Below are 27,916 nucleotides of genomic sequence, written 5' to 3'. Positions count from 1 at the left end.
TGTGGTGTGTTTTCCCAGTTTTTCGATTTAGATCTTTTCTTTTAACTTGTACTTCTTAGAGGGCTTTAAGTATATACGTATATTTAGTGCTTATAGTGTTGTCCTGTGGCCTAACCTTCTGAGTCTGAGTGTAGCCCTGTATTAGCCTAACTCATTTACACGCATTTATAAAACAATTATCCTGATATTAGTTGTAGGACTGACAAAATACTGAGAGCCCTGTAAATGTCTATGTTTAGTGCCAGCGTGTTTGCGAGGCAGCGCATCAGCATTCCTAGAATACTGAAAGTTGGTCAAGGCCCTGAGCTGTGACGGTAAAACAGATGAATGAGATAAGAGAGAAGGAATTCCGGCTTATTGAGGGGCTGGCTGGGAGCAGTGATTAGAGGTAGTTAGGGAGGCAGCGGAATCCCGGTCTGGGGAAACTTTCCAGAGGCAAGGCAGAGACCAAACTACTCGACAGGAGTCCTCAAACCCCTTATCGGTAGCTACAAACAGGGAAGTGGAACCGATATGGGACTCATGTTTGGCAAGTCACCCAGGCTACAATTAGGCAGCATAAAACCGGATAAACACGCTTGCCTTCACAATAAAATTACCAATCACCCTTACCACTGAGATTACACTGTATTCTGACAGCACTGTGTTTTGTTGTTATTTTATCATTTTGTTTAAACTTTAACATGATGTTTTTATTTCAAATTAATAAAATGAGTCCAATTCTAAAACGTGCTGACGTAAAACTTTATTTATATAACACACGTCATACAAACTGGTGCAGATATTCTACAAAGTGCTTCACAACTGATGTAAAGTACACATACAAATAAAATAAAAAAATAGAAAGATGGAAAAAAAAGGGAAAAATTGTTTTTGGAATGACAAGAAATATTTTTAAAAAACGAAAAATGCCTTTAAATAAATTACACAATTAATTTGAGCTTGAACGTTCACTCTCAACTCCAAAGAGCTTGTAGTCCCAAATTATTTTTAAAATGATATCATTCCAAATATTTCATTTACATATAATGTGTAATGTAAATGTGTTATAGCCTGTGTACATGTGTTTAGAATATTTGTACCATACACAAATATTATATTTTACTAATTTACAAATTGTACACATTTTAAAGACTAGTGTTTCTTAATTATAAACACGTATTTACATAATCATGTCTTATATTCAATATTTATATTATTTCTCATTTGGACTTCCCTTTCCACGCTCCGTATTAGTTAGCGTTATAAATAGTTTTGGGTTTTAGTTTGATAGTTGTAGCCGGAAGCCGTACTGTGTATCTTGACGGTGGTCTGGACTGCGGGTTGGACACGTTGTGGTTGGATCATATTTTGTTGATTCTACCTGGGAGCAGACGGGGGGGCGCACCTGGAAGTGGAGTCTCTCAAACGTCCGAACCGTTTCCACTTTGTTGTTAGATATTAATGAAAAAAGAGGGAAGCAGCGGATGAATAATTAACTCAAGTGGCAGTTTACAGAAGAGCGGACATTAAGAGCTGAGCCAAGCAGTAGCGGAGTGCGCCTCTGTCCCGAGACGAAAAGGCGGCTCTACAGGTGTTTTTTGTTGTTGTATTTTGTGCTATTTCATGTCATTGGACCGGGATACATTGCACTGCAATCATGCTCGGTGCGGAGAGCAGACTGGAAAGCCGGTTGAACAAGCTGGAGTCACTCATGAGGAACCCACAGTCGGCACTAAACTTGGAAACCCTGCTGGTGAGTTTGCATTTACCCTCAGGGTCTGATACAGGTAGTAGTGTCCCAGTTTAGACATAATGAGTAACACCCACCCACACACACACACACACACACACACACACACACACACACACACACACACACACACACACACACACACACACACACACACACACACACATACACACACGTACACAGAAATGCTCTGACTTGTTGTTCTGTCGTGATCATGGATCACCTGAAGAGACATGTCTGTTGTCTTAGAGGAAAGCTGGAGTAAACCAAAAACCAGACGCACAGTCTGCTTCTGAAAATGTGTTCATCAATACTTTGGCTTTCAATCAGGGATGCAGCAGAGGGAAACCCCACCTGGGGCCTCCTTTTCCTTTTTATGAATACAGTTTAATCCTCATTTTTACAGTACAAAACATATGTAGTTATAAAAGGGGGCGTGAAACTGAACCTTACCAATCAAGGATACAGAAAAGCTGAGTAGTTCATCCATTCATTGTTTTCTTTTCACTCCATCACTGTCCGTTTGTGATTCGTCTCTTGGTGAGGCCTCTAATTAACATGTCCCCTCTCTGACCTGTCCCAAGAACGTACTTGGCAAACTTTAATAAAACTACTGCCACTGCAAAGCTTCTCGGCCCCAAACCTCTGACAACAAATACCCTTTTATTTAGCTGATATGGAGTAGCTTTTTGTCCTGGCCCGCTCTCTTAACAGGATCTCCCACCAGGCCTCAACGTAAAACTTGCCTTACTTTTATTTTTTTTTTAGGTCTACACAATGCACAACCAATCTTTCCAGCACTGCGCTTCCATTTTAAAGTACGTCAAGGCCTATCAATCGAGAGATACCAGAGGATATGTCAAGACGGGCTTAACTTGCTTTTCTACATGGTTACGCTCCCGCTTAGCAAACGCGATCACATCGTGGGAGAATGTTAAGGAAAATACCTTCTCTGTGTAAGTTATTCAGCTGCTTGATTACAGGTTTGATGTCAACAGAACGCTACCATTGTTGGTGGTCAGTCCGGTTACCCTGGTGACATTTGGAGCAAAAGACCGCATAGTGTTCAATATGTCAACCTGATGAATAGATGAGATAGTTACAGAAGATTTGATGTTGCATGTACAGGTACAGGTTGTCACACAAGCAACCCTTTCATCTGCAAAAAGGTCCTGCTGGAGGAAACCATTCCCAGAGCTGATGAGTCACAATTCCAGTGCAGTGTTAATGCTGGATAATGTCTGTATAATGTTGTAATCAGACAACAAAGTGAAGTCATTATTTTCAGCAGCTTTGTAGTGGACACAGCTACAGACACCGGGCTGCCTAATGCTGGGAGCTACCGCACAGGAAGCTGAAGTCACTTCCTGGAATAGAGATGGAGTCATCCTGCTGTGACCTCACATCAGCGTTTCCTGTTTGTTCACAATCATTTTTGTTGTGTTTGCCCAAAAGATGTGTTCTGAAGCGTTTTTTCAATCCGCAGAAGAAAAGGATTTGGGAAGTTTTTTTTTCTAGGATAAGCCGTTTTTATCTCTGTATGTATTTCCTTTTGGCTTGGTAGGGACTTGTTCCGTGCTGGCAGGACACAGTTTACATTTTTATTCTGAGAACCTCTCCATTGTTTGTTGACTGTGCTCCGGCAGTATCAGCTCACGGTGGAGTCGGTGGGAGGTGTTGCCTGAGGCGAGGTGAGGACACACACTACCGTGCCTAAACGGCAGGATCGTGTTCAGATTTGTCCAGATTCCAGAAGTGCAAATCAAAGCAGCTTCATCTAATTTTTCCTCGGCTCTGGCTGGTCTGAGGCCCAATCAGGAGGCAAGAGATTTGAACCTTGAACCCTTCACCCGACAAGATAACATGTGCCGACTGTACATTGTAAATAATGGGGACAACAACAATCATGGCAGAATAATAATTACATTATTATGATAAAGAATAAAGGCCTCTTTTTTCAGTAATGCAATTTTGACATTAACCCCATGTTACTTAAATAAACTGCTGCTCTCAGTGACTCTCAACTAAGTCCCTTTGTCTTACTGGTGTCTAGTTCCAGATCATTCTTGAACCCAACAAACTCTCCACAAGACGCGTCACTGCCGCTAACTGTTATCATTAACGTGAAACCGGTCTCATGTTGCTTACGTGTGTGTGCTTGTGACACACTTATAACATTGCTCTACTGTGCCACTAGTGGTTATTAGAAAGGACACCTTTAAACTATCTTGCAAAGCTTCTTCGATACAATGCCACGACTGTATTCATAACTTTTGATGCTTGAAATGAATGACAATACTTGACAAGCGAGTCGAAAAGCCCTCGTTAAGGATGTCATTTCTAGATCTCTGCACATTTACAGAATGCACCAGATGATTTCATTCAAAAACGTGTGGGTTCAACCGTTATGTTTAAAAAGTGCTTTCAGAGACGTGGATGTAAGACAGGATGTAGCAGCCCAAAAGCTTCATTATTTCAGTCTCGCATTCCCACAGACTACACAACACACACACACACACACAAACACAGCAAATGGTTCATTTCAAGCTGCTAAAATTAGATTATATTTGCATATGTACATAGAGTTCAACATAGACTGTTGAGTTCCCTCTCTACTGCAGTAACCATGGCTGTTATAACTAGGGCTGGGCTGCATAACAGTATTATATCGATCGCTTCATTTGAGACTAGATATTGTCTCAGATATATATATATATCGTAAAATGGCATAAGTGTTGTCGTCTCCTGGTTTTAAAGGTTGTTTTGAAGTTAACCAGACTGTTCTGTCTGTTTTATTATTTGTCTTTACTCAACTCAGACATTTTATTCACATTACTGATGATTATTTATCAAAAATCTCCGTGTCTAAATATGATGAAAAGAAGCACCAATAGTCAACCGTACAATATCGGTGCAATATCAATATTGAGGTATTTGGTCAAAAATATCAAGATATTTGACTTTCTCCGTATCGCGCAGCCCTAGTTACCACACACACACACACACACACACACACACACAGTAAAATGATCACAGATCCTAGGACGCTCAGCCTGAACCATAAGCTGTTTGTCCCACAATAGCTTCTGAGCCTTTAGGTCTATTTCCACCCGTCTGCGGTGGGGGAGATCGCTCCGCACCGCTGCTATTTAAAGGTGCAGAATTGTTCCACATGCCCCTGCCCACCCACTCACATATCCCCGAACAAACAGTCGGATAGACACCGCTGTGGCTCAACCACGCTACCCCACCCACACACACACACACACTGGATAACTCCATTTGACCCTTGTTTCTAGGGAACAGAGGGTCATGCTACACCCCCACCCACCTGCCCAGCTGCCCTACCGGCCTCATGTGTTTGGATCACGTAGACATTTTGGTTCTAAGTGGAACTCAACACCGCTGATTTAAGCACTGATGACACTACTGAGGCCCCGGCTTTCAGTCCGATGCTGCCACTGGCCCTCAGTGTTAAGCCATAGGGAGGGCTTTGTGTTTGTTTGGATAGAGCGGGTGTTGCTGGGTCTGTGTTTGGGCAGGGGGGCCGAAACAACATCACGTGACTAGTTATTGTGGTATGACCTGTTATGTCTTTACAGCCAAGCTCCATTGTCTACTTGTCATTGTTTTGTTATGCTGCAAATTAGCAGTCTCATTTTCTCTTCCCGTAATGTTGCATTTAGGAGCTCACAGCTCACAGGAATGTAATTCTTTCCTTCCTTCCTTCCTTCCTTCCTCCATTCTTTTTGTTATCTTTTTATCAGCCAGAAGAAGGTCAGGGTTGTTTTACAAGACTTGTCCTGGCACATTACCAGGAGACTTCCCCCAACATAAATGAAACTTGAAATCAGCTTAAAACATTACTATGTTTCTCTATTTGTTAGAAACATGTTGAATCAGTCAAAACCCAAGCAATATAATCCCAATTTGGTTTTCCATACACCAGTGGTAAACCTATAAGTTACATATCTTATATTGTTTTTAAATCCACACGCTGTTAATTCTTGTGTTTTTAGAGGTTGATTGAATATTCTTGTCTTATCTGTTTTTCAGGATTCCGTGAACGCCCTGGCTCATGATTTGAACTATCCTGCCCTGCGGAGAAACAAAAACATAGAGGCCTTTCTGAGTCGATGTAAGAACGACAATGTGTCTGGTGAAGGTCAAGATTCTTCTGCTTAGCTTGAAAAATACCGATAAAGTTGTTAAACTCTAGTCACGAGGGATTGAGTATGATACTTGTTTTTATAGTCGATCTTTAACAACTTCCCAGACAATCCTTCTGCTACGGACCACATTCTAGAGACTCTGTATACAGTAGTTGTTGTAAGCAAAAGGTCACATGACAGATACGAAATGTATGAACAAACAAAATCAGATGCTACTGGGCCCGGACAGATTCCACAGCCAAATTATCAGTAAAAGTTAGATTTGTGTCACTTTTGTACAGACTTTCTGCTTCTTCTGATACATATTTTGTGAAACCTTTTGCTCTTTATCTTTGTTTAGACTTGAGGCCATATACAAAGAATGTGCCTCATGTTAGAGAAAGAACACAGCAGCATGTCTTCTAAAAAAGCTCTAAATTCATACCACCCACTGTACTTCTAATCTGTCTCTCTTCTAAAGACATCTGTGGCTTTAATACATTAGACTGGTCTCACTTGTAATTAACATGTAATTAACTGTGGCCAGTTAATTTTCAGGCAAATTTCAGGCCCTGTGCGACATGTTAACTCTCAATGACCTCTCTCTGATCCAGCAGTTAACTACTGACTCTTTCCTTTGAACCTAATTGGTCGGAGCTTGACCTTGTGTGTAACGTCTCTGTCCGTCCCGCAGATGAGAAGACAGTGAGTCAGCTGCGAGAACTGCAGGTGAAGCTTGAAGACTTCGAAAAAGTGAAGTTGATCGGGAGAGGAGCCTTCGGAGAAGTGCAGCTGGTGAGATGTTTCTGTCTGTAAAGAGTTGATCAGCAAAGTGTTGTTTTTTAAGATTGTGCTGCAGCAGGGCAGTTGGATAGACAGGTAGAGTTTCTACAGATGTTACTGAATACCAGAAATGAGAAACACTAGAGGGAGGGAGCAACAATCTGTTAATCTACCAACATATAAAATGTGCCTCATTGTCTATCTCCTCATCGTGGCCAAATTTATGTTTTAAAGGTTATTAGTTCAAGCAGGCCTTCCCTCCATACTCCCAAGTTTTCCAGATGTTTGTCTCTTGTGCTGGTGAAAGCTTGAATCTGGTCTCTGCTGAGCGTCTTGTGGTAGAAACAAGCCTGGACAGGCTCAGTGTGTGGGAGAGGAGTGTGAAGTCTGCTGTGGGGGTGGTGGAGGGGATGCGTAGTATGTTTGTGCTTGAAATCTTGTGTAAGCATGTCTTTCTATGGGTGTGTGCCTACAATTATGGGCTCCCCTCTCTGTCTCTCATGTTATCTTGGTCATTGTTAACATTCTTACTATCTCGTTCTTCTCCGTTTACACGCCAGCGTCTCCTCTCTTGTCTTCCCCTCCGCTGCTGCAGGTCCGTCACAAGGCCTCTCAGAAGGTTTACGCCATGAAGCAGCTCACCAAGTTTGAGATGATCAAGCGGTCCGACTCTGCCTTCTTCTGGGAGGAGAGGCACATCATGGCCTTTTCCAACAGTCCCTGGGTCGTCCAGGTGTGCACACGTATAGGTTTTATTTCATTGAAAACACACAATATGTAACATAGTGGAAGGATTGGACATTTAAACAAGAGAGAAAGAAGCTTAACTCTTAGAGCAAACCTCTTTCCGCTACAGAGACTGAATAGGTGTTTGCCTCTCTGAACACACACATAATACACTTTTTATCGACCTGATTTTTTTATTTTTTATTCTTGCATCTTGTCTCCTGTCCTGACCTGTCCTGAGATAAGAATATTTAAGCTTCTCCTCAGCTGAATTGTGGATTGTACGTAGATCAATATCAGGATGTCTGGAATGGGAATATTTCATACATTCAGGGTAATGTACAACATGTGCAGGGATGGACAATATGAATAAAATCTTCTGTCATACAATATGTCATTTTATGTCACTATATCAATATATTATACAGCTTTTAGAAACCGTTCTTTTTAATTCATTGTATTGGTAGCACCAGTATAAGGATATAGGATAACCCACGCGATAATTTAATTCGTATCACAATGTGTAATAACATCCTGCGTTGGGCTTTCAAGGACTACGTTTGTCGTTCCCTAGTTGTGCTGTGCTTTCCAAGACGACCACCGCCTCTACATGGTGATGGAGTTCATGCCTGGAGGCGACCTGGTCACGCTCACCATGAACTACGACATACCTGAGAAGTGGGCTCGCTTCTACATCGCTGAAGTAGTGCTCGCGCTGAACACCATCCACTCAATGGGCTTCATCCATCGTGACGTCAAACCTGACAACATGCTGCTGGACCAACACGGACACCTCAAACTGGCGGATTTCGGCACATGCATGAAGATGGACTCGGTAGGTTAATGTTAAAGTCATGTCGGTGTTGTTTTCCAATGAGTTGGACCTGGATAGATCAAGATAGGGACCTCGGAATGTTTTACATTAGATTTGACTCCTTTCATTTTGAAGAAAGTTGTCAGTTGAATAGAGTGATTTGACGTTTCAAGACTAGTGTTTTTTTTTTCTGTGCCCTAGAGCACCACCAAGTGTTCATATTGCAAAGTTAAGCTAAATGCAGCACTCTTGCCTCAGGTTGTTAAAGAGGCCCCGGCAGTCATTGTGCTAAGCAACCAATCTAGAGTACGGCTGAGGTCCCGCCTCTGGTGCGAGTGTTTTTTTTCCACCTTTTTGTTTTTACCACAGCGATTTCTAAATAGCCGGTTCAACAAGTGGCTCCGCACATTTAAGCTTTCTGAAAGTCCACCAGTAGACAGAAAGTGTCTTATAAACACGGTCATAACAGTCCAGCAGAGATCTTTTTCCAGTTGTCTCAGAACATCTGGAGCATTGTTAAAAGTTCAGTTGTATTTTATACTAAAACAATTATTGGGGAGATAAAAAAAACGGTCCCTGCAGTGGAAATATGTTTTATTGATTCTGCTTTCTCGCCCAAACTCGACCAAGCTTTTACTCTCTTGCTTTCTCTCTACAGTAAATCCTGTGTATTTCTTTGTTTGCAGACGGGCATGGTGCATTGTGACACAGCTGTAGGCACACCAGACTACATCTCCCCTGAGGTGCTTCAGTCTCAGGGTGGTGATGGGCACTACGGCCGGGAGTGCGACTGGTGGTCTGTAGGAGTCTATATATACGAGTTGCTGGTCGGTAAGTGACCCACTACATACATCATGTTCATTTTTTTTTTTTAGTTAAAATCCTAAACATTTCCATCCTAAAAATCAGTCATGGTACATAATTCCTTCTTTTTTTATTTTTGCAGGTGAAACTCCCTTCTATGCTGAGTCCCTGGTTGGAACTTATGGGAAGATCATGAACCACAAGAACACACTCATCTTCCCAGATGACGCAGCGATGTCTCAGGATGCCAAAGACCTCATCTGTGCTTTTCTTACTGACAGGTTTGCACGTAAAAACTTTGAATCATAAAAACTAATTCCTCCACTATTTTGAACTGTGGGTTGATACACATTTGGTGTGCTAGTATTTACAGCGTGTGGGATTGACTTAGGATAAACTAGAGGGCCCTGTGATCAATGTATTGTTGGATTAGGTATTTTCATAGGATTTGTTAACAAAAACAAAAATATGGAATATCAACAACATATCCTTTAATAAAGCTAATATTCCATCTTGAATTAGTTTGCTTAAAAAACATATACGTGACTCCAAACCTGAGTGTACAGCTGCGTTGATCCCAGCTACCATCTAGATACAAAAAGTGCCGTTTTTACATGTGTGTTATAACATGTTATTAGTATTAAAAGGTAAAAATGACATGACGGTGTGGGTCATGTACTTGGTTAGTGGCCCATCCCCCTGGAAGAAACCACTTCCTGTTTACATTAGTAACCCCGCCCCCAAAGAGGGCTCAAACACAGGCCCTTTCTGCTTCAATACAGAGCAGCCTTTCATTTTTCCTCACTCAGTTTATTTACCTTCTCACTCACTATTCTCTCACCACAGACAGAATCTCACATGTGTGCGGCTGCCCAGCCACACCCACCCCCACACACACACACACACACACACACACACACACACACACACACACATCTTGAACACTGTCCAATACATTCATTCACAACCTAACCCACATGCTCTGTCACTGTCGCTGTGTCTTGTTGAATCCTTCCTCTAACCACCATCACTTTCTACCTCTCCTCCTTTTCCATGTGTTTCTCATCACCCCTCATTTATAATCTTCATCTTCCACCTTTTCTTGGTGCCACTTTCCATTTCTCCATCCTCACCCATTTCTGGCATAACTTTCTACTTTGCACTCCTGCAGTTTTCTGGGCATTGAGACACGGCCCTTTGTAAGCCAGGCTTGGTTGCATGTCAGATTTTTTTTGCGGGGGTTTAAAAACTCTCTTTCTTCCACCCCGCCCCTGCCCTCTCTTCCTCTTGGCTGAGTCTGGAATGTCCCACACGTGGCAAGCCCAAACTGCCGCACCCCTCCATCCATGTACCCAGCGGGGTAGGAGGAGGGAGGGAATGGGGACGAGAAAGAGAGAGAGAGAGAAAGAGTGTGTCGAGTTTTAGAGCGAGAGAGGAGAAGGAGGTAAGGCAAGCGGTAGCTCCAGCAGTCAGGTTTGAGTCAGTCAGAGTTGTTGATGTTGGCTCCTGCACTCTTATCCTGCTGTCTACACTCCCTTTCTCCTCCTGGATTTACATTATCTGTCTGGTTGGAGGAGGTTCCAGTGTCCTCCAGTGGTCATGCGGCACTCCACGCTGGTCAGTGTGGTCAGTCCCTAGTGGTCGCTCTTGCTCGGCCGTGTGTTTGGCATGACATGTTGATGGTGATGGTGACGGTGGGTGGAGGGGACGAGCGGGGTGTGTTTTGTGTTCAGGCTCTGCTCACAGTCTTGGTCCTGTTGCTGTGTGCAGGGAGGTTCGTCTGGGCCGCACTGGAGTGGATGAGATCAAATGCCACCCTTTCTTCAAGAACGACCAGTGGACCTTTGACAACATCCGAGAGAGTAAGTGTGTGTGCACGTGCATGCTTTTGAACGTATCCCCCACAATGCCGGTGCAGATTTCTCTTTTTCCATCTCTGGTAATGTGTGTCTTGTTCTTTTTCTACCTCTCATGGCCATGCCTCCTTTTTTTTTTGCTTCTAGGCCCACTTCTTATCATTTCCTGCCCGTTCCCCTGCTTCTTTTCAGCTTTGGTTCATAGTGTATTTCCGTCTCCTGAGCCATTAAGCCTGCATATATGGAACACATGCTCTCCACATGTCCATATCTTTTAACAGTATATGACTGGATGCTGTGCAGAACAGCAGAGCACAGGATGCGTGAAACCCAAAAGTCAACCAGCTGCATATGGGTGCCACTCCAAAAGAATAGATTAGAGAGAATGGAGAAAGTAAGGAGAAAGCACTGCAGGTTCTATACTAGATGGTACCCTTACTGGCAATACACACACTGATGAAACTGAAAGGCTGTTTCATGAAAGTCCACCAAGAGAAGAATGTTGTGTGTAGCAGCAAAACTGACTGACGTTTGGCTGAGTGCAAGATGTTGTAATAACTGCTACAATACATTTAGATTGTTATATTACCTTATTTATATTGGTTAAATGCAAACTTAAAGGATAAGTCGTATGTAATAGGTGGAGATATTGCATTACATTAGCACTTGGTAAATCAGCAGACAAAATGTTACATCTGCCAGAAAATGATGAATGCTATTTAATCTGATGATTGATTGACATTGTCCAATTATTACATCATCTTTGTGGTTTCATTTCCATTTCTAATTTTACAATAAATTACAAATAATTCAACGTCATCAATGCAAAATCAGCTTCTCGGGTTTCATCAAATATAAAACAAATCCCCTTAAATGGTGCTTTTTAATATGTTTCTGTTAAAACCCCTATGATATCCATCGGTTGTTATGTTAATAACTTAAGAAAATAAGAGAAGTGATATATGAGGAATATGAACAGGACCTCTGTATGTAACCACATGCAGGCCCTTTCTCCTTGCCCCTCCGTCTCTCTGCTTCACCTGGCTCTGATTAAGAACAGACAAGACTTCTGACTGAGCTTCAGACTGCCTGGCAGTCTGGAACATAAAACCATTACTGTGCCACTGCTGTGCTGCTCAGCTCTCTTGGTGTTTGCACACGCATGTCCAGTCTCACACACATGGTATCCCGCAGAGCTGCATGTACCTCCCAGCCCTCTTGTGTCTGTTTACGGAGGACTTCGCTCCCTGCTGAGTGTGGCCACGGTGACTCCTTTGGATTCTATTGAAGATTCTCCCAGTTGTCTTTATGGTTATTAAGCATTGGGGATGGTGATGAAAAGAAGCCATCGCCATGGATGGCTGGATGAATGGATGGATGCCGGGACGGGGAGGCAGCACCCCCCCCGTAGCGGCGGGTGGGGCAGGCTGTGCGGCCTGTGTGGACTGCTCTAATGAGAGGGGCGCCCCAGTTCGGAGGGTTGCTCCCGCTCGCTCACTCTCACTGTGGCCTCGGCTGCCTGTCATTAGCCGCCCGCTATCAGAGAGCATTCTGGGAAGTCGTGCCACAAGGGCCTCCGTGGAGAAGCCTGTGTCTCTTTCTGTCTGACCACATTTTTGGCTTTTATTTCTGCCTCTTCTTTTTTATTTCCCCTCATTTGTTTCTGTCCTGTGCTTGATCTCTCCCTGTATTTTCTCTGCCGTCTTTGAGTCACATTCATCACGCTGAGGGTTGTGACTTGACCCAACAGTAATGAGCTCTTTGCTCAGAGCCAGAATTTCACTGGTCTGAGGAACTCGATCCATAATGGCGGCTTTTTTTTCTCAATTAGGAACTATTTTTAGGTTAAAAAGACCAGCTTAGTTTTATCTGATTGGCCCTTTTACGCATTCTTGTCTGCCCGTTGTGTTGTGCAGACTTTTACAGCTTCTCAAAGGAGCAGGCGTTTAGTCTTGGTTTGTGAAAGGCACCGTGTGTGGGGCACAAAGCGAGCACTGTACGAGAAAAGGAGTGGTGTCCGCCTCACGCCAACCTGCAGAGTGCTTACTCCTGCTACAAGCAGCGCCCAGGTTGGCATAGAATATACTCAGGAACCTGAGAAAATGCTAAGAGTTTGCTGAGGATGTACTTTAAATTGAAATACCTGCAACACCAGGTTTTAATCTTTGATAGTCTCAGTTCATGTAAAACATCTTCGTTCCCTCTTAACCCCTCTTGGTATGCACCTCTTCCACCTTTTGATCCATCATGACTCTCTCTCTCCGTTTCTGTCGTCCAGCTGTGGCTCCAGTTGTGCCCGAGCTGAACGGTGACATAGACACCAGTAACTTTGACGACATAGAGGAATATAAAGGAGATGCTGAGACCTTTCCTCCACCCAGAGCCTTTGTGGGCAACCAGCTACCATTCATCGGCTTCACTTACTTCAAGGAGGACCAGTAAGTGTTTTATTCTGATGTCTTATTTGACTTCTTTGCTTCTACGCTGCTGTTGTGCATCGAAAGTTTGTCTGCATTTTTGCTCGTCATATATTATTTGAATGTACTTTTGGTAATGATGCTGGGATTAGAAGAAAATGTTGCTTCCATGTGTGGGAACTTTCACAAGGGCCTCTAGACTCAGGAAACTGGTTTGAGGACAGCACCGTGCCTAAAATGCAAGAGGTAGAAAAAGACCTTTAATACAGCCTTACACCAGTCAGACACTGTATGCCTGTTCGAGCTCCACACTGCTACCTTGTTCTGACTGCCCCCTTTTTAAAAGCCCTCTTTGCTTATGATGGAGTCTAGTTTTTTTAACCCGGTCTTGATCAGTAGGAGAAGTAGTAAAAAACATGTATTGTACACTTGAGATCCGGTAGCACTTTAATCAGCAATGTTTTAACCTCAAGGATTCAACTACTTGCGTCTAAGCAATTTCTCATTTACATTTATCTGAGTCAAGGCATTTAAATTAGTAAATTACTATCAATCCAGTGAACAAGTGCATGCAGATTGTAGCTTAAATTCGTGATAATACATAAATATGGAATATTTATTTTAAAAGGATGGCTTTAGATCAGGTTTTCTTGGATTTCAGATACAATGCATCCTTAACTTTCCATTTTAGGATGTAACTTTTCAGAAATAATTCAAAATTCTTTGCCTTTCAATTTTTTGAATTATGAACACAAAACAGTTTAAGCTTTAAGGGCGTGAATTGTCTTAAAATGATCGCAAAATGGCTTCAGATTGTGGCAGAGTCATGTAATGGTTCCCAGAGATAGTTGCCCGCCATCAAAAGTCCACCACCATATTGGTTAACAGTTGGCAACAGACTGTGTGGGTTGGAGGCATCCTTTGGGGTTCTCCAAAGGTAAACCCATCCAGATGTAAGAAGAAGCTCGAAAGATCTTCAGCTTTTTTCTACAACTCCACAGTTCTGTGCTATGTTGGTCTTAAGTGTGAGTGTTTTCTGCATGGTTATGAAGTGAGCCTTGGTGAACATTCAGCTTCCTCTTGACTACCCAGTTGGCATTATGGATCTGGCAAGGATAGTCAAATTGGACATGAGGAAAGTGTTGGGTGTTGTCAGAACTTGAAATCCTCGGCAGGTAAAGACAGTGACAGACATTCATTGGTCTCCTCTGTCCCTTCTTTCTCCATCAGGCTGCTGAAGGGAAGTAACAACTGCTCTGCGGTGGACAGTAAGGAAAACTCTGAGGATAAGGATAATTCCTCGGAGAGTAAGAAAGAGGTCGGTGTTTTTGTGCATGTGGTCTTAATATTATGGTAACAGAGGAGAGATAAAAAAGTAGAATACAAGATGAAAATGACCATTAAATAATAGCATATTTCTTTTCTGGTCTTCTGTCTGTCTATCTGAGCAGCTGCAGAACAAACTGAATCAGCTGGAAGAGCAGGTCGATCATGAGATGCAGGCCAAAGATGAGCTGGAGCACAAGTGCAAGTACGACTAAACAAATAACACGGGCAGAGCTGGGCAACATTGTTTTACAATGCAAATACTGGTGCTGACACTACAAATATGTTACCATTTACTGCAAACCTTTGTTAACTTTACTGTCATGATAAAGCATCTCATTCAAGGATTACATTTCCCAAACTTGTGAGTTAAGGATATTTAATTTTTACCATAAGAATGTCTTGGACTGTCCAATTTATATCCAACATTTTAAAGGTTGTGCATGTAGCATTTTTATATTGATCAATATCACATTCATTCCACCTGTAAAGTAAATATTCTGTTGGTGACCTGGTGTCTGGTCTGAAGTCAATGATTTGTGTGAAGATGTGGCTGCAATAAAGATGCAACAAAACGTTTCTCTCCCCCCCCTCTAGAAATGCCACCAACCGTTTAGACAAGCTGGTCAAAGAATTAGACAAGGAGGTGAGGATCGATGCCAATTCAACCATGTACCTCATGTGATTTAAAAAAAAAAAAGAAAAAGCTGATAATTCCACTCGCATTCTTTGTGTTTTCCTTTCTGATTAGATGAGTAGCAGGCAGAAAGTCGAGGCCTCGCTGAGGCAGCTGGAGAGAGAGAGAGCTCTCATGCAGCACCAGAGCGCCGAGAACCTGCGCAAGGTGGAGATTGAATCGGACAGAAAACGCAGCCTGGAGAACGAATGTGAGCACCTGGGGCTATTTCTAAACGTTTAGCTTGATTCTTACAAGTAACATGCGAAATGCATCTGATTTCATGGTAAGCAGATTATTTAACCAACTGTTTATTTATGTAGGTCGTCACTTGTTCTCATTTTCATATATTTTACTTGCAAAATTGTTCTAACATATCAGTCTGACTGTTAACTCATTAAAACATTGTAATAAGCCACAAGGATCTCTGGTAGCGCTGCATCCCACTGTTTATAGCTCAGTATATATTCTATATGTTTCTATATTCTGGCGATCAGTGGGTGGATAGTGATATTTCCAGGGTCCTCTGAATGTGATTCATCACGTACTGCATTAACTCTTTTATTTCTCTGTATCTTAAGTGAACAATCTGAGGGACCAGCTAGAGGATCTTAAGAAGAAGAACCAAATTTCCCATATCTCCAATGAGAAGAACATCCACCTCGAGAGACAAGTGAGGGAACGCTTATTCAATTCCCCTAACTAGATTTTCTTTTTTATGATGCTTTACTGTAGTTTTCACACTTATGTAAATCAAGCATGCTAATTTAATAATCCATATTCAAGCAAGCAAGCAGCTGTGACTGCCGTTTTTCATTATTCCTCTGCTTTTGCCTAATTAAATCCCTTTCAATGTTGCTGCTGCACTGACCCAGCTCAGCCTGCAGGGAAAAGATTCATCCCGTCTGTTTCTCATCTGTAGCTCGAGGAGGCCAACACCGTGCTGCAGGCTGAACAGGAGGCGGCAGCGCGGCTGAAGAAGAGTCAGGCAGAGGTGCAGAAACAGGCTCAGAGCCTGGAGGCTAGCCTCAGGGAGATGCAGGAAAAGTGCAGCCAGCTTGAAAACAGCAAGATGGAGCTGGAGAAGCAGCTGATGGGGCTGCAGGCCGAGCTGGAGGAGGAGAGAAGAGACCGTAACCTCCGGACAGAAACTATTAGTGACCTGCAGGGTGAGGCGTGATTTTTCTATTACACTTTTAAACAAACATTTAAACGTTCCACGTAGTTTAAACTCGAGACTTTGTCACTTTTGAGAGAAGAAATATGTCGCTTTATCTTGCAAATTAAAAGTTTGATTTAAAAGCAAAAAAAAAAGTTTTGTTGCTACAGCTTTATTTGGTCTGGTATGACCAGTTTGCTAGTAAGCTGTATATCAGACATGAAAGGAGTCCGTTTTCTAACGTTATCAGCTTTCTTCCATTGCTCTATCATAGCTTAGCATTTTATCTAAATGCTAAACATAATACCATAATTGTCAGTTGGAGCTACAGGGGCTGCTGTTCAGCAATAGGTACATATTCTCACTTTATTGGTCTGTTTATACACATAGTCTGCACACAGTGGTTGGGAGTGAACAATAAGCCAACCATTATTTTAAAGCCTTTTTTATTCTAAACTTTTAATTTCTCTGTTGAAATGTGGCAATTTTAGCAAAGTTAGAATGTACCAGTCAAACAGTTGTATTCACTAAAGTAAGTGCAGCTAATCAAACTGTGGCTCATTCAGTAAACATCTCCTCAGTAGCAGGAAAAAGGCATTACACAACTTGGAGCTGGAGGCTGGACATTGGTTATTAGATCGTGTTTTTGGACCAGGCCTTGGGAAATATCAGATCATAGGTGGAAACATCTGTTCTAAAGGCTGAGAGTGAAGCAAGAGGCTGTGAAAGCCAAAACCAGGCCAGAGCCAGCACCTCTTGTGAGACGCTGTTTGGAAACTTAAACGTGTTCAGTCCATGCAAAGAGGAAGCCAGTGGCTGAGGTCAGAGGGGACGTACCAAAACAAAAGTGTTGCCTGTTTGCTGCGATGGCTCGTGCTTTTTTTTCCCCTGCTAAAACTCTCCACTTGGGTGGAGTTAGTGAAAGGGAAAATAAACATGAAGCGTTTTGTTTTTCATACTTTGGAGGGAGCAGGAGCGTTATGTAATGTCTCACCTAGGATTTGTTTTAAACTAAACAGGTATGGCGCATTTTATTCTAGTTTTTTTGCGTTCACTGCACTCTAGGTCGTCTTATATTCCTTTCATAATTTCTTTGTTATTATTTCCTCATCCGTTTTCCCATCAATCCACTTTAGGACGTATCTCTGGCCTGGAAGAAGAGGTGAAGGAGGAGAAGTCGTGTCTCTCCGAGGTCCAGACTGAAAAGAAGCAGCTACATGAGAAGCTCAATGACCTCGAGAAGGTCAGTTGTCATTTCTAATTGCTAATTTCCAATGTGAATTAAGAGTCGAGGCTATTCCAAGAGATATCCCCGCTGCAAACTTCGGTTTGACATTTCTAGATTATGTTGACATTGTTCTCCAGCATTTTGAGAACATGTACCTTCAATACAAAACACCCCTAGGTGATGATAGCCAATAGAAACCCCAATATCCCCTTTTGATTCTGTAGGAGAAGAGCAACCAAGAGATTGACTTGACGTTCAAGCTGAAGTCGCTCCAGCAGAGTCTGGAGCAAGAAGAGGCAGAACACAAGACCACCAAAGCCAAGCTCGCAGATAAAAACAAAATCTACCAGACCATCGAGGAGGCTAAGTCTGAGGCCTTAAAAGGTGAGCAAGTGGGAGGACAAAAGTCTGAAAGATGATTGCAGGATGGATAAAGTGATTCAGCATATGGTCAGTAGTTTAAATCGTGTTTTACTTAGCTCACTTAACACAAAAGAGCGCGGGTACGATCCATTATGAAAGTTGAAAAGGTGTCTTTAGTTATTCAGGAAGGCTGGAGAAGAAATGAAACAATAGGTCTTTGACAAACTGCAAACGCGCTGGCCTTCAAGTGGCACATTGAATGGTGGGTAGATCATTCCTACTGAGGGTTCTCCTGGTTGTTTTGTTCGGTCCAGAGATGGAGAGCAACATGCAGGAGGAGCGCAGCATGAAGCTGCAGATGGAGGGAAAGCTGCTGCAACAAGAGAAGGACCACTCCATGCTGGACTGCGACTACAAGCAGGCGCAGCAGAAACTGGACGAGCTGCATGCGCAGAAGGAGAAGCTTTCTGAAGAGGTGCGTCCTACTTTGAATCAACGAATCGCTTGATGGAACATTAGAGCAATTTTTTATACTTAATGTAACCATTTTAAGTAAATGTCCTCTCAAATACAAATGTCAAAACACTTTTTCTCCATTTTGGATATTTGCAGCTTTTCCTTATATTTCCTGCTAACATAACCAGAGTCCTTTCAAGTTTTTAACTGATGTTCAGACAAAATAAGCAATGGGGAAACGACACATTTGTCCTTATTGTTCAACTTTTTATAGACTCAGCAATTTGATGGAGTAGTCTATAATGAAAATAAGCATTACTTGCAGCCCTTACTCTTTGTTCTGCAGCGTATTGTTCCCCGTAACTGTCAATTAGTGCCACCACTGATGCTTGTGTGTGTGTGTGTGTGTGCACGTGTGCGTTTGTGCAGGTAAAGAGCCTGAGTTTGCGTCTGGAGCAGGAGATCCACAAGCGGAGCATGAGCCAGAGCGATCTGAAGATGCAGAACCAGCAGGTGTTGGTGCTCTGTTCCTCAGAGAAACAGCTCAAACAGGAGCTCAACCACCTGCTGGACATGAAGCAGGTCCTGGAGAAACAGAACAAGGAGCTACGCAGGTCAAACATAATGCACATTGAACATAAACACACAATGCAGCCGCATTTGTTGCAATGCCGTTGTCAAACTGTTGTGGAGAGTCTCATTCATCATGTTTGGTTTGAGGAAAGTGCTTTGGCTCTGGTTGTTAGTTGGCCAGGAGCAGTGATTGACAGATTGTTGGTCCTGCTGTTCCAGGGAGAAGCAGGAGGCTGGTGGCCAGCTGAAGGAACTGAAGGACCAACTGGAGGCTGAGCAGTATTTCACAGTAATTCTAACCATACATTTTCCTTCTTTTGTGCACCTTGTCTCGCTCGCAGACTAGCAAAAACAATCTCAATCTATCTATAATATGGGGCTTGAATGGGACGATAGCAGAAGAGTTTATTTTTCAATTCCATCTCAATCTGTGATATGAAATTAACTGAATCTCCGGCTGTTTTCCTCCCAAGACGCTTTACAAGACGCAGATCCGTGAGCTGAAGGACGATAGTGAGGAGAGGAATAAGCTGTACAAAGAGGTGCAGCTACAACTGGCAGAATATCAGGAGGAGAGGTAACCAGTCTAAACACCATCACCAGAGACCCTGCAACACTAAAATGACCTGATATTTCTATTCTATTCCTATTCTGATTCAAACAACATTAGCATAAAACACAATTTATCAACAAAACGACAAAGTGTGAACCAGATTAGCAGCGTCCCCGAGATGCACTACAGACAAAGAGTTAAAACTATAATCCAGGGGTGGAAAATCCTGCATTGACAAAAAGGTCAATGTTGAATGTTTGTCCACTCGGCAGTCTACCTATGAATGGCATGATAACAGCAGGAACAGATTGATCCCGTTCTAGCAATTTAATAATATGGTAATAACGGTTCCTTCTCATCCTCCCTCTGCAGGGATTCCATGACAGCCCAGCTGGAAGCCAGTTTGACCAAGGCTGACTCAGAGCAGCTGGCTCGCTCCATCGCTGAGGAGCAGTACTCCGATCTGGAGAAGGAGAAGATCATGAAGGAGCTGGAGATCAAAGACATGATGGCAAGACACAAACAGGAGCTCGGCGACAAGGAGGGCACCATCAACTCGGTGAGATTAGAGTCGGGTTCGGGACCATTTTAGTTGATTATGAAGTCAAATTTTAATATTAGTGAAGGACTTATTTGGTTGGTTTGAAACTTAATGTAACATTTTAGTTCTCTCCTGTACCAAAAGTATTTATTAAGTGCAAAAAATCGGTATTGTTTGCATCCATGTTTGCTAGCTTGCGGTCTTCTTTTGGCACTTTGCAACCTTTATTTGCACTCTACCGCCACCAACTGTCAATCAGTGGAACAGCCTAAAAACTGAGAGAAAGAAAAGAAAAAGATACAACGGTCAGAAACTCGATAGGGTGCCTTTAATTAGATAATTAGCAATCAGCTAATTGTCTCTAGCTAGTTGCAGTTGGATTCAAATTGAGGACCGGCAATGACAATCACAGTAGTTAGGATCATACAGAACAGAAAACGTGAATAGTACTAATATATTGTCTTCTAATGTGCTATATAAATGAAGTTATCTTGGTTTGTTTGCTACTCTAACAACCTCTACAGCTGGAAGAGTCCAATCGCACTCTGACGGTGGATGTGGCCAACCTGGCCAGCGAGAAAGAGGAGCTCAACAATCAGCTGAAAAACATTCAGCAACGTGAGTGTCATTTGAAGTTAATGAGGGAGATTTCGACTGGAATGACATTTCCCTCAGCCCTGGAAAATGTGTTGAAAAGCTGTCTTACATATCCAGATGATTTATGGGGTGAGGTGCTATTAAAATGTCATGAAAATTAGCCTTTAATCTCTTCATCAGGGAACCAAGTGTCTGTGGAACGGCAGAATATCGGTCTTCAAACTTGCACTATAATTAATGGGTTACTTCTCTAAAACGTATGCAAAGTAAGTAAAGTTTATAAGCCCTGAATTAATATTCTTCTCTGCTATTCATACAGAGCTCCAGAAAGGCATGGATGAGGAGAAGCAGATGAACTCGCTCAAAGTGTCCTTTGAAAAAATGATGCAGAATGAAAGGACACTAAAAATCCAGGTGTGTGTCTGGGCGCCTACACAGGTCTGGAAAGCCTGGAATATTTCCTATACTTTCCTACTTTTACTGTCTGACATTTTACGACTGTTATGTCACACCATTTGTTGTTAAGAATAATGTTCAGCTGCAGGCTTGTGTTGAACTCTGGGCAAAATAACTGAGATCTGAAAAAATAAAATCTATCTTGCAGCAACATTGAGATTTCTGCAGGCTTCCCTGTGTATCCACTGAATTCACATGAATCACAAATAGATCTCTGACGAGCTATATTGCTGTGTTTTTGCTCCCAGGCTGTCAACAAGTTGGCCGAGGTAATGAATAGGAGGGAGACGGGGCGGGGAGGCCACCGAAGCATCGACACTGAGGTGCACAGGAAGGAGAAGGAGAACAGGAAGCTGCAGCAGGAGCTGAGAACGGAGAAGGAGAAGCTCAACAGCACCATCATCAAGTACCAGAGAGAGCTGACGGATATGCAGGCGGTCAGTATGCCAACGCTGCACACCAGCATATCAACCAATGGCACGAATATATGCACGCTAAAGTGTACACTAATTTTGTGTTGTTATAACTGCAGATTATAGAAAATACGTTGAACTGCACTTAAAAACCTGCTCATTTCTGTTACTCAGGTGATTGCAGAAGAGAACCAGGGGCGTCTGGATCTCCAGATGGCGTTGTCCAGCAAAGACAGTGACATCGAGCAGCTTCGATGCCAGATCACTTCCCTCAGCGTTCACTCTATGGACTCTACTAGCATCAGCAGTGGCAACGACCTGGACGTGGGTGAAGGATACCCAGGTAGACAAAGGAGACTTTGTCTCACACTCACCATCCTATCATTTGGCACCAACACGAAAACCCTTCTGCATGCACTTCCTGCATTCCTCTTGCTGCAGTCTCTCTTCCTGAGTTTGTGCTGTATCCTTTGTTTTCACTTTGAGTCTCTTCCAGGCCAATTGTTTTTTGACCTTTTCCCTCTATATGCTTCCTCCTTTTCCCCCCTCCTCATTTCACCTCAAATGTCCTCTTCATGGTCCGGCACAGTGCGCATTACTCAATCTCACACCTCAGAATCAATGTCCTTCACCTACCAGCGCACACACAAATCCGTCTGCATCGACACCCGGCCCAACCTTCACTCTGCTCACACTCTCTTCGACTCTGAGGATGAGGATGAGGAAGAATATGATGGGCAGGTGGAGCAGGGCCACCGTCCCCTGGCCCTCACTTACGAGCAGCCCCCTGAGGCTGAACCTGCAGGTGACCCTGCATGGCGGTTCAAACCCGGGATAGGGATGCGAATGACCTAACAAATGTTTATAACATTAGTTTGATGGGGTTTTTTTTCTTGAATTGAGAAAGAAATAGCCCAAACCCTGGTTCAACCCTGCAAAGTGTCTGCTAATCCCTCTACTCTGTTGACTCAGTCTCTGCTGTGCATTAATCCTTTTTAGCGCTCACTGGACATGTCGATACTCACAGCTTGATGTTGCTGGCCTGCTTTGGTCAAATTTATCCCACTGCAAAAGATGTGGGGATTTTTCTAAGAGTGAAGTCCAGAGTTTTTCCTAACATAAAAATAAGGCGCTCTCCATTTCAATTGAATTCTCCTTTTAATTCACCTGCCATGTTTTGTGCCTGAGATTCCTTATAATCCGTATAGCTCCCACTGAATAGTCTGTTGTTGAAATGAAGTAGCAAAGCTTTATGCCACTTGCCCTTTGGTGAAAGAAAATGACACCAAATGCAGCCATTTCAAAATGTCACGGTGTTCTTTTAAGTTGTTCGGATGATTAAAGGCAGCTCTCCGCTTTGTGTTAACATCTTCTGTTTTTTTCTCTGCCAACTAGACTCGAGGCTCGAGGGCTGGATTTCACTTCCTACCAAGAACACAAAGCGGTTTGGCTGGGACAAAAAAGTAATGTATCCACCACCATATCTCATATCTACAGATTTGATTTCTTTGTAATCACCATTAGGTAATTTCCCCCTCTAACCTTTTGGCCCTTGCGTCCCTTTCCTTTAAAGTATATTGTTGTGAGCAGCAGGAAGATCCTGTTCTACAACAGCGAGCTGGACCGAGAGCAGGCCAACCCTTTCATGACCCTGGACATCGAGTGAGTGATTTAAATCATGGTTTGAACATGTAATACCAAAAATGAATGATTATGGTATGAAGAATGTGATTATGGTTATTAGAGTTGATGCTAAGAGTCGACGGCCATACTAGTGCAGTTGTGTTGCTGATATTTACTAGTTGGCACTAAACCCAAAATACAGCTGATTCTGTGGAAATGTCATTGTCAACCAAAATATTGGACAGATTAAAATTTTGACCTGATAATGGCGCAAGATGAAAAGTTATTTTAACTCATCCTGAGGAGGGCATGAATATATGAACCACATCTCATTGTAATCCATCCAACAGTAGAGACGTATCCTTTAGTCAGCAGGCAGTCAATTACATCAAATATATAAAATACAATACAAAGGTGTTTTGAGAAAGTGTTCGTCACCGCAACCACAACAGGTCCATGCAGCCTTGACTGGCCACCCAAAATATTATGCGGTTTGCTGCAGCAGATTGTGAGACAAACATACAGAATAAGAACAAAAGACAGACGTTAAAACAGCAGTTAAAATCAATATTTTGTGCACTTATTAACTACCAGTGTTATCCTGGGTCTACTCTCAACTCTTCCTTCTCCCTCCCTCCTACAGTAAGCTGTTTCATGTCCGACCTGTCACTCATACTGATGTGTATCGTGCAGATGTCAAAGAAATTCCAAGGATATTCCAGGTAATGAGCTCGGACACTGCCTGTTGACGTCTCTTTCTTTTCCCTCTCCCTCCTACAGACTGTCGGTATCAATCAGGTTCTCAATTCAACCGTCTCCCTCAAAAAATCAATGAAGTTCCTTTCTTTTTCTTTCCCTAGATCCTGTATGCCAATGAAGGCGAGATTAAACGTGAACCGGAGCCTGTAGCGGAGCCCGCGGCGCATGGAGATCGTCCTGCCTACATCAGCCACAAGGGTCATGAGTTCATCCTCACTCTGTACCACTTCCCCTCCAGCTGTGAGGCCTGCACTCGGCCCCTGTGGCACGTTTTCAAGCCCCCGCCGGCCCTCGAGTGCCGCCGCTGCCACACCAAATGCCACAAAGATCACCTGGACCGAAAGGAGGAAGTTATCGTGCCTTGCAAGGGTCAGTACGCTCAGTTAGTGTAGAACTTAGGACCGTCAACCGCACCACTGTGTGTGATGAATTTGATGATACTTGGCTGATATGTATTGGAATATGACTTGGATTTGTTTACTCTGGAAAAATGCTGTTTCTAATGTGTTTCAATCCCTTTCTTTTACAGTGAACTATGACATATCCACTGCCAAAGAGCTGCTTCTGCTGACCAACTCTCAGGAGGAGCAGCAGCGCTGGGTCAGCCACCTGCTCAAACGCATCCCCAGGAAACACCCAACAATGAGTCCTCCCGCTGCAGCACAAAACAACCTTTCTGAAGCGACGTCGCGCTCTTCTCCGCGAGGCTCCCCGCGACCTTCACCCAGGAGTTCGCCTCGTTTGTCCACCCATCGCGGGGCCATCAAGATCCAGGCCAGCAGGCAGCAGCAGTCATCGGGGAAAACCAGGTGAGGATGGGGAAGATTTGACTGCATACAGAAAACATGATGAATTTGTCACCGATATAAAAGCTTGGCTTGTTTCTGTTGTATTTTCTTTTACCTTACCTATACCTTTTTATTTAATATAATAAAAACTCCAGAAATGTATGTCTTCGTTAAAGAAAGGAAGAAAAAGAATTGACATTTCAGATTTTTGTAAATGGTCATTTTAAAACTGTTTACTTTTGGACTCTGGTGCTAATCAACAGCTAATTTGTGTATTCTCCTAATTTTTTCTAACCTCATCTTGTCAGTGTCCCAAGATAATTTAATTCATTGTAAACTAGTAATCAGTGTCGTTCGTAAGCGTAACTTTTGGGTAAAAAAAATATGAGCTAATCTTACAGAAATCTATTTAAATTTCAATAGATTTTTTTTTTAAACTGAATCATAACCAAAACAACTAGCCTTACTACTTACTTTGTTGTTTCTGCTGATGATTCTGAATCATATGCAGTTGAAAGGGGCTTTAAACAAGGTTCCTGAGTCATTTGCATAACGCTGTATGCAGCATTAATGCTCCGACATGGCTTCTCACACCGCGTCAGCAGCCACCTAATTGAGTAGGAACCCATTATGAGAGTCACTAACTGTAACTGTCTTGTTTTCTGCCATTAACTAAGACACTCAGTTGAGTTTGCTCTCTCAGTCACAATCTAACTGGCTCTCATCCCTCAGCACTGGCCCCATGCTCCGTATCATCCTCCATTGACCTCTGACCCCACCATTCTAACGTCTCTCATGCTGGGAGACAGTAAGTAGCGGAGCTTGTTGCACTTGTTGCGCTTGGCCGCCATCCATTACGCCGTGTGTCCATTAACACTAGCCTCATCATAACAAGCAGCATTCAGTCACTTACTTCACTACTCGCTGCTCTGCACTGCCCCCTGCTGAACTTGGCCTATATTAGCCCAGCAGTTATGAAGCACGAAAAGCCTTTGACCCCCCCCAAGATGAACCTCATACTTACTGTTTCAGATTGCTTGAGTTTGGCCTCAAAGACTGGAGTTGGCCGTTGGATGATGTCGATAATGATGATGATGATGATGATGATGATGATGATGATGATGATGATGATATGTTCTTCTGAAGGAAGTGAAAAAGGGGGTACAGAGGGTAACTGGACCTCTACGTGTGTGTTTGCAGTTAGTACGAGGCATGTTTTTGTGTGATTTTTTTAAAAATGTTCAGTTGAGTGGAAAACAAACTCGGTGTTTGAACAACATCGTCGCTACAAGAATAGTTTGACGGTTTGGGAAGTATGCTTTCTGCGCATGCTTTTTGAACAAAAAGCCAAGTGATATATCGGTAATCTTGGTGTGCATGTTTGCAAGAAGTAAAATATCAAAGCAATAGTTTGACAGATTGGGAAATACACATATTTGCTTTCCAGCAGAGAGTTGCGTGACTCTGCAACTCTCATGTCTGTACATTAAATATGAAGCTGCAGCCAGTTGGCTACGCTTAGCATAAACCTGGTTCTGTCCGAAATCAACAAACTCCGTCTACCAGCACCACTGTAGTTATCCAACTGTAGTTAAAAAAATATCCAGAATTTTGCTAAGCTAATCATCTGCTGGCTGTAGCTTCATATACTGTACAGACATAAGTGTTATCATTCTCTTCAAAAGGCAAACAAGCGTATAATGTGCTTTAATATTTCACCTCTTGCAAACATACAGACTAAGATTATTCCCATATCTGTCCTGTTTTTTTTGCATTTTACTCATGCATTGTGTGTTTACCGGATAGCTTCCTCGTTTATTATGTGTGGATTTTGTGTGGGCGTGCCTTTGAAGTCCAGACATTCTGTTAGTAGCATCCCAGGTTTTCACATCATTTTCTCTCTCTCTCTCTCTCTCTATTCACAGTTAACCCTGGCTGATCAAAGATGTTGTCTTTTCATCTTTGTGGATTAATGGCCGGATTCTGGAAGCAGTGCCTACATGTGTTATTTCGCAAGGAAAGTAAACTGAAAAAAAAAAAAAAACGCTAATCGTGGACAGGAACATTCATAGAAACGGGCAGTTGTCATGAGAACTGGGGCTGCCTTTGTCATTTTTTTGATCATTCAAGAAAATGGGTATTCATATAAGAGTGAGACTTCATCAAAAGAAAAAGTAAAACACTGTGATTAAAACTGCCTTATTTCATAAGCATCATGAGAAAAAACATGGACTTTTTATTCTGTGAGAGGCAGTGACTCACATGGATCTGTTTGTGAGGTGTTTGGCATGTGTGTGAACATTTGTATATAGGATCAAGAGGTCTGTCTGTGTATTGCAACACAGAAAGTGTAGCTCATAGTATATGATTGTTCTATTTTTAAGGCTACAAGTCAGCAGAACATTTAACAGTATATTCTTGTCTTTTTAATAAATACAGTTTTAATCACACAAAGTAGATCCATTACAACATAAGACAGAATAATGTGAATCCAACAGAAACGATGTGTTTTTCTTCTCGCCATTCATGAGAAATTCAAATAAATTCTCTCACCCAGAAAATGTATAATTCATGTTTCATTCCTTGTTTATTACAATTCAACATGTAGGATTTATATCAATATAAAAAAAAGCATGACAATGATTTATACTGTCTTATTTTTAACCTTTCAGTCTGAATATCACACCCTCCACTAAAATGTAGACACTGCATTAAGCAGTGAACATGAAATGTATACAGATAAAATCAAGTTCAAGTGAGTTTGTCGTTCTTTTTGTCAGGAAGAATTGGGAAAAACTGGACGTCTGTTTAGCAGCACCTCTAAAGCTCACCGATAAACATGTTGTATCACGTCTGTTTAATCTGTTGATATGCACCTGAATTATTAGTGTGGTATCAGTGAGATCTTAATGGTCATTAAAAAAAAAATCATACAGCTGTGTACACTTTATAATAATACAAAAGTGATGTTTCAGAGGTGTTGCACTGGACTACAGTGTATTTCAGGAGACTATTTAAACTAGAATAGGTCTGTCTATATCTCACGAGTGCATGTGGAGTGAGTGGGCTTGACTGAAATAAATCTTTCAGAACAGCCTCAAGCCAACTGGCACTCATCATAC

At 42.5% G+C, this 27,916-nt stretch overlaps 1 protein-coding gene across 4 annotated transcripts; it reads left to right on the top strand.

Annotated features, from left to right (window-relative positions):
• Window positions 1–1,353: 1,353 nt before the first annotated feature.
• LOC306711754 (rho-associated protein kinase 2-like) lies at window positions 1,354–27,353 on the top strand. Of its 4 annotated transcripts, XM_079180775.1 has the most exons (34): window positions 1,354–1,735; window positions 5,789–5,870; window positions 6,578–6,678; window positions 7,262–7,399; window positions 7,967–8,227; window positions 8,893–9,037; window positions 9,153–9,291; window positions 10,781–10,872; window positions 13,145–13,304; window positions 14,514–14,601; window positions 14,735–14,814; window positions 15,207–15,255; window positions 15,361–15,496; window positions 15,867–15,958; window positions 16,208–16,454; window positions 17,581–17,687; window positions 17,897–18,056; window positions 18,350–18,510; window positions 18,921–19,105; window positions 19,284–19,353; window positions 19,538–19,641; window positions 19,990–20,176; window positions 20,683–20,776; window positions 21,075–21,169; window positions 21,460–21,648; window positions 21,799–21,967; window positions 22,214–22,429; window positions 23,020–23,087; window positions 23,198–23,286; window positions 23,891–23,969; window positions 24,108–24,375; window positions 24,536–24,815; window positions 25,827–25,964; window positions 26,720–27,353. In XM_079180775.1, exons 1-33 carry the CDS (start codon window positions 1,640–1,642, stop codon window positions 25,936–25,938), a joined length of 4,539 nt encoding a protein of 1,512 aa, XP_079036901.1. In that variant the 5' UTR covers window positions 1,354–1,639; the 3' UTR covers window positions 25,939–25,964; window positions 26,720–27,353. The 4 variants fall into 4 exon arrangements, with proteins under 4 accessions (XP_079036901.1, XP_079036904.1, XP_079036903.1 ...); XM_079180778.1 differs by lacking the exon at window positions 22,214–22,429; XM_079180777.1 differs by lacking the exon at window positions 25,827–25,964.
• The last annotated feature ends 563 nt before the right edge of the window (window positions 27,354–27,916 follow it).

The sequence above is a fragment of the Pholis gunnellus genome (assembly GCF_910591455.1).
Source record: "Pholis gunnellus genome assembly, chromosome: 19".
Classification (NCBI taxonomy): domain Eukaryota; kingdom Metazoa; phylum Chordata; class Actinopteri; order Perciformes; family Pholidae; genus Pholis; species Pholis gunnellus.
The sequence above is the reverse complement of the archived record's forward strand: the minus strand, read 5'-3'. Positions and strand labels throughout refer to the sequence as shown.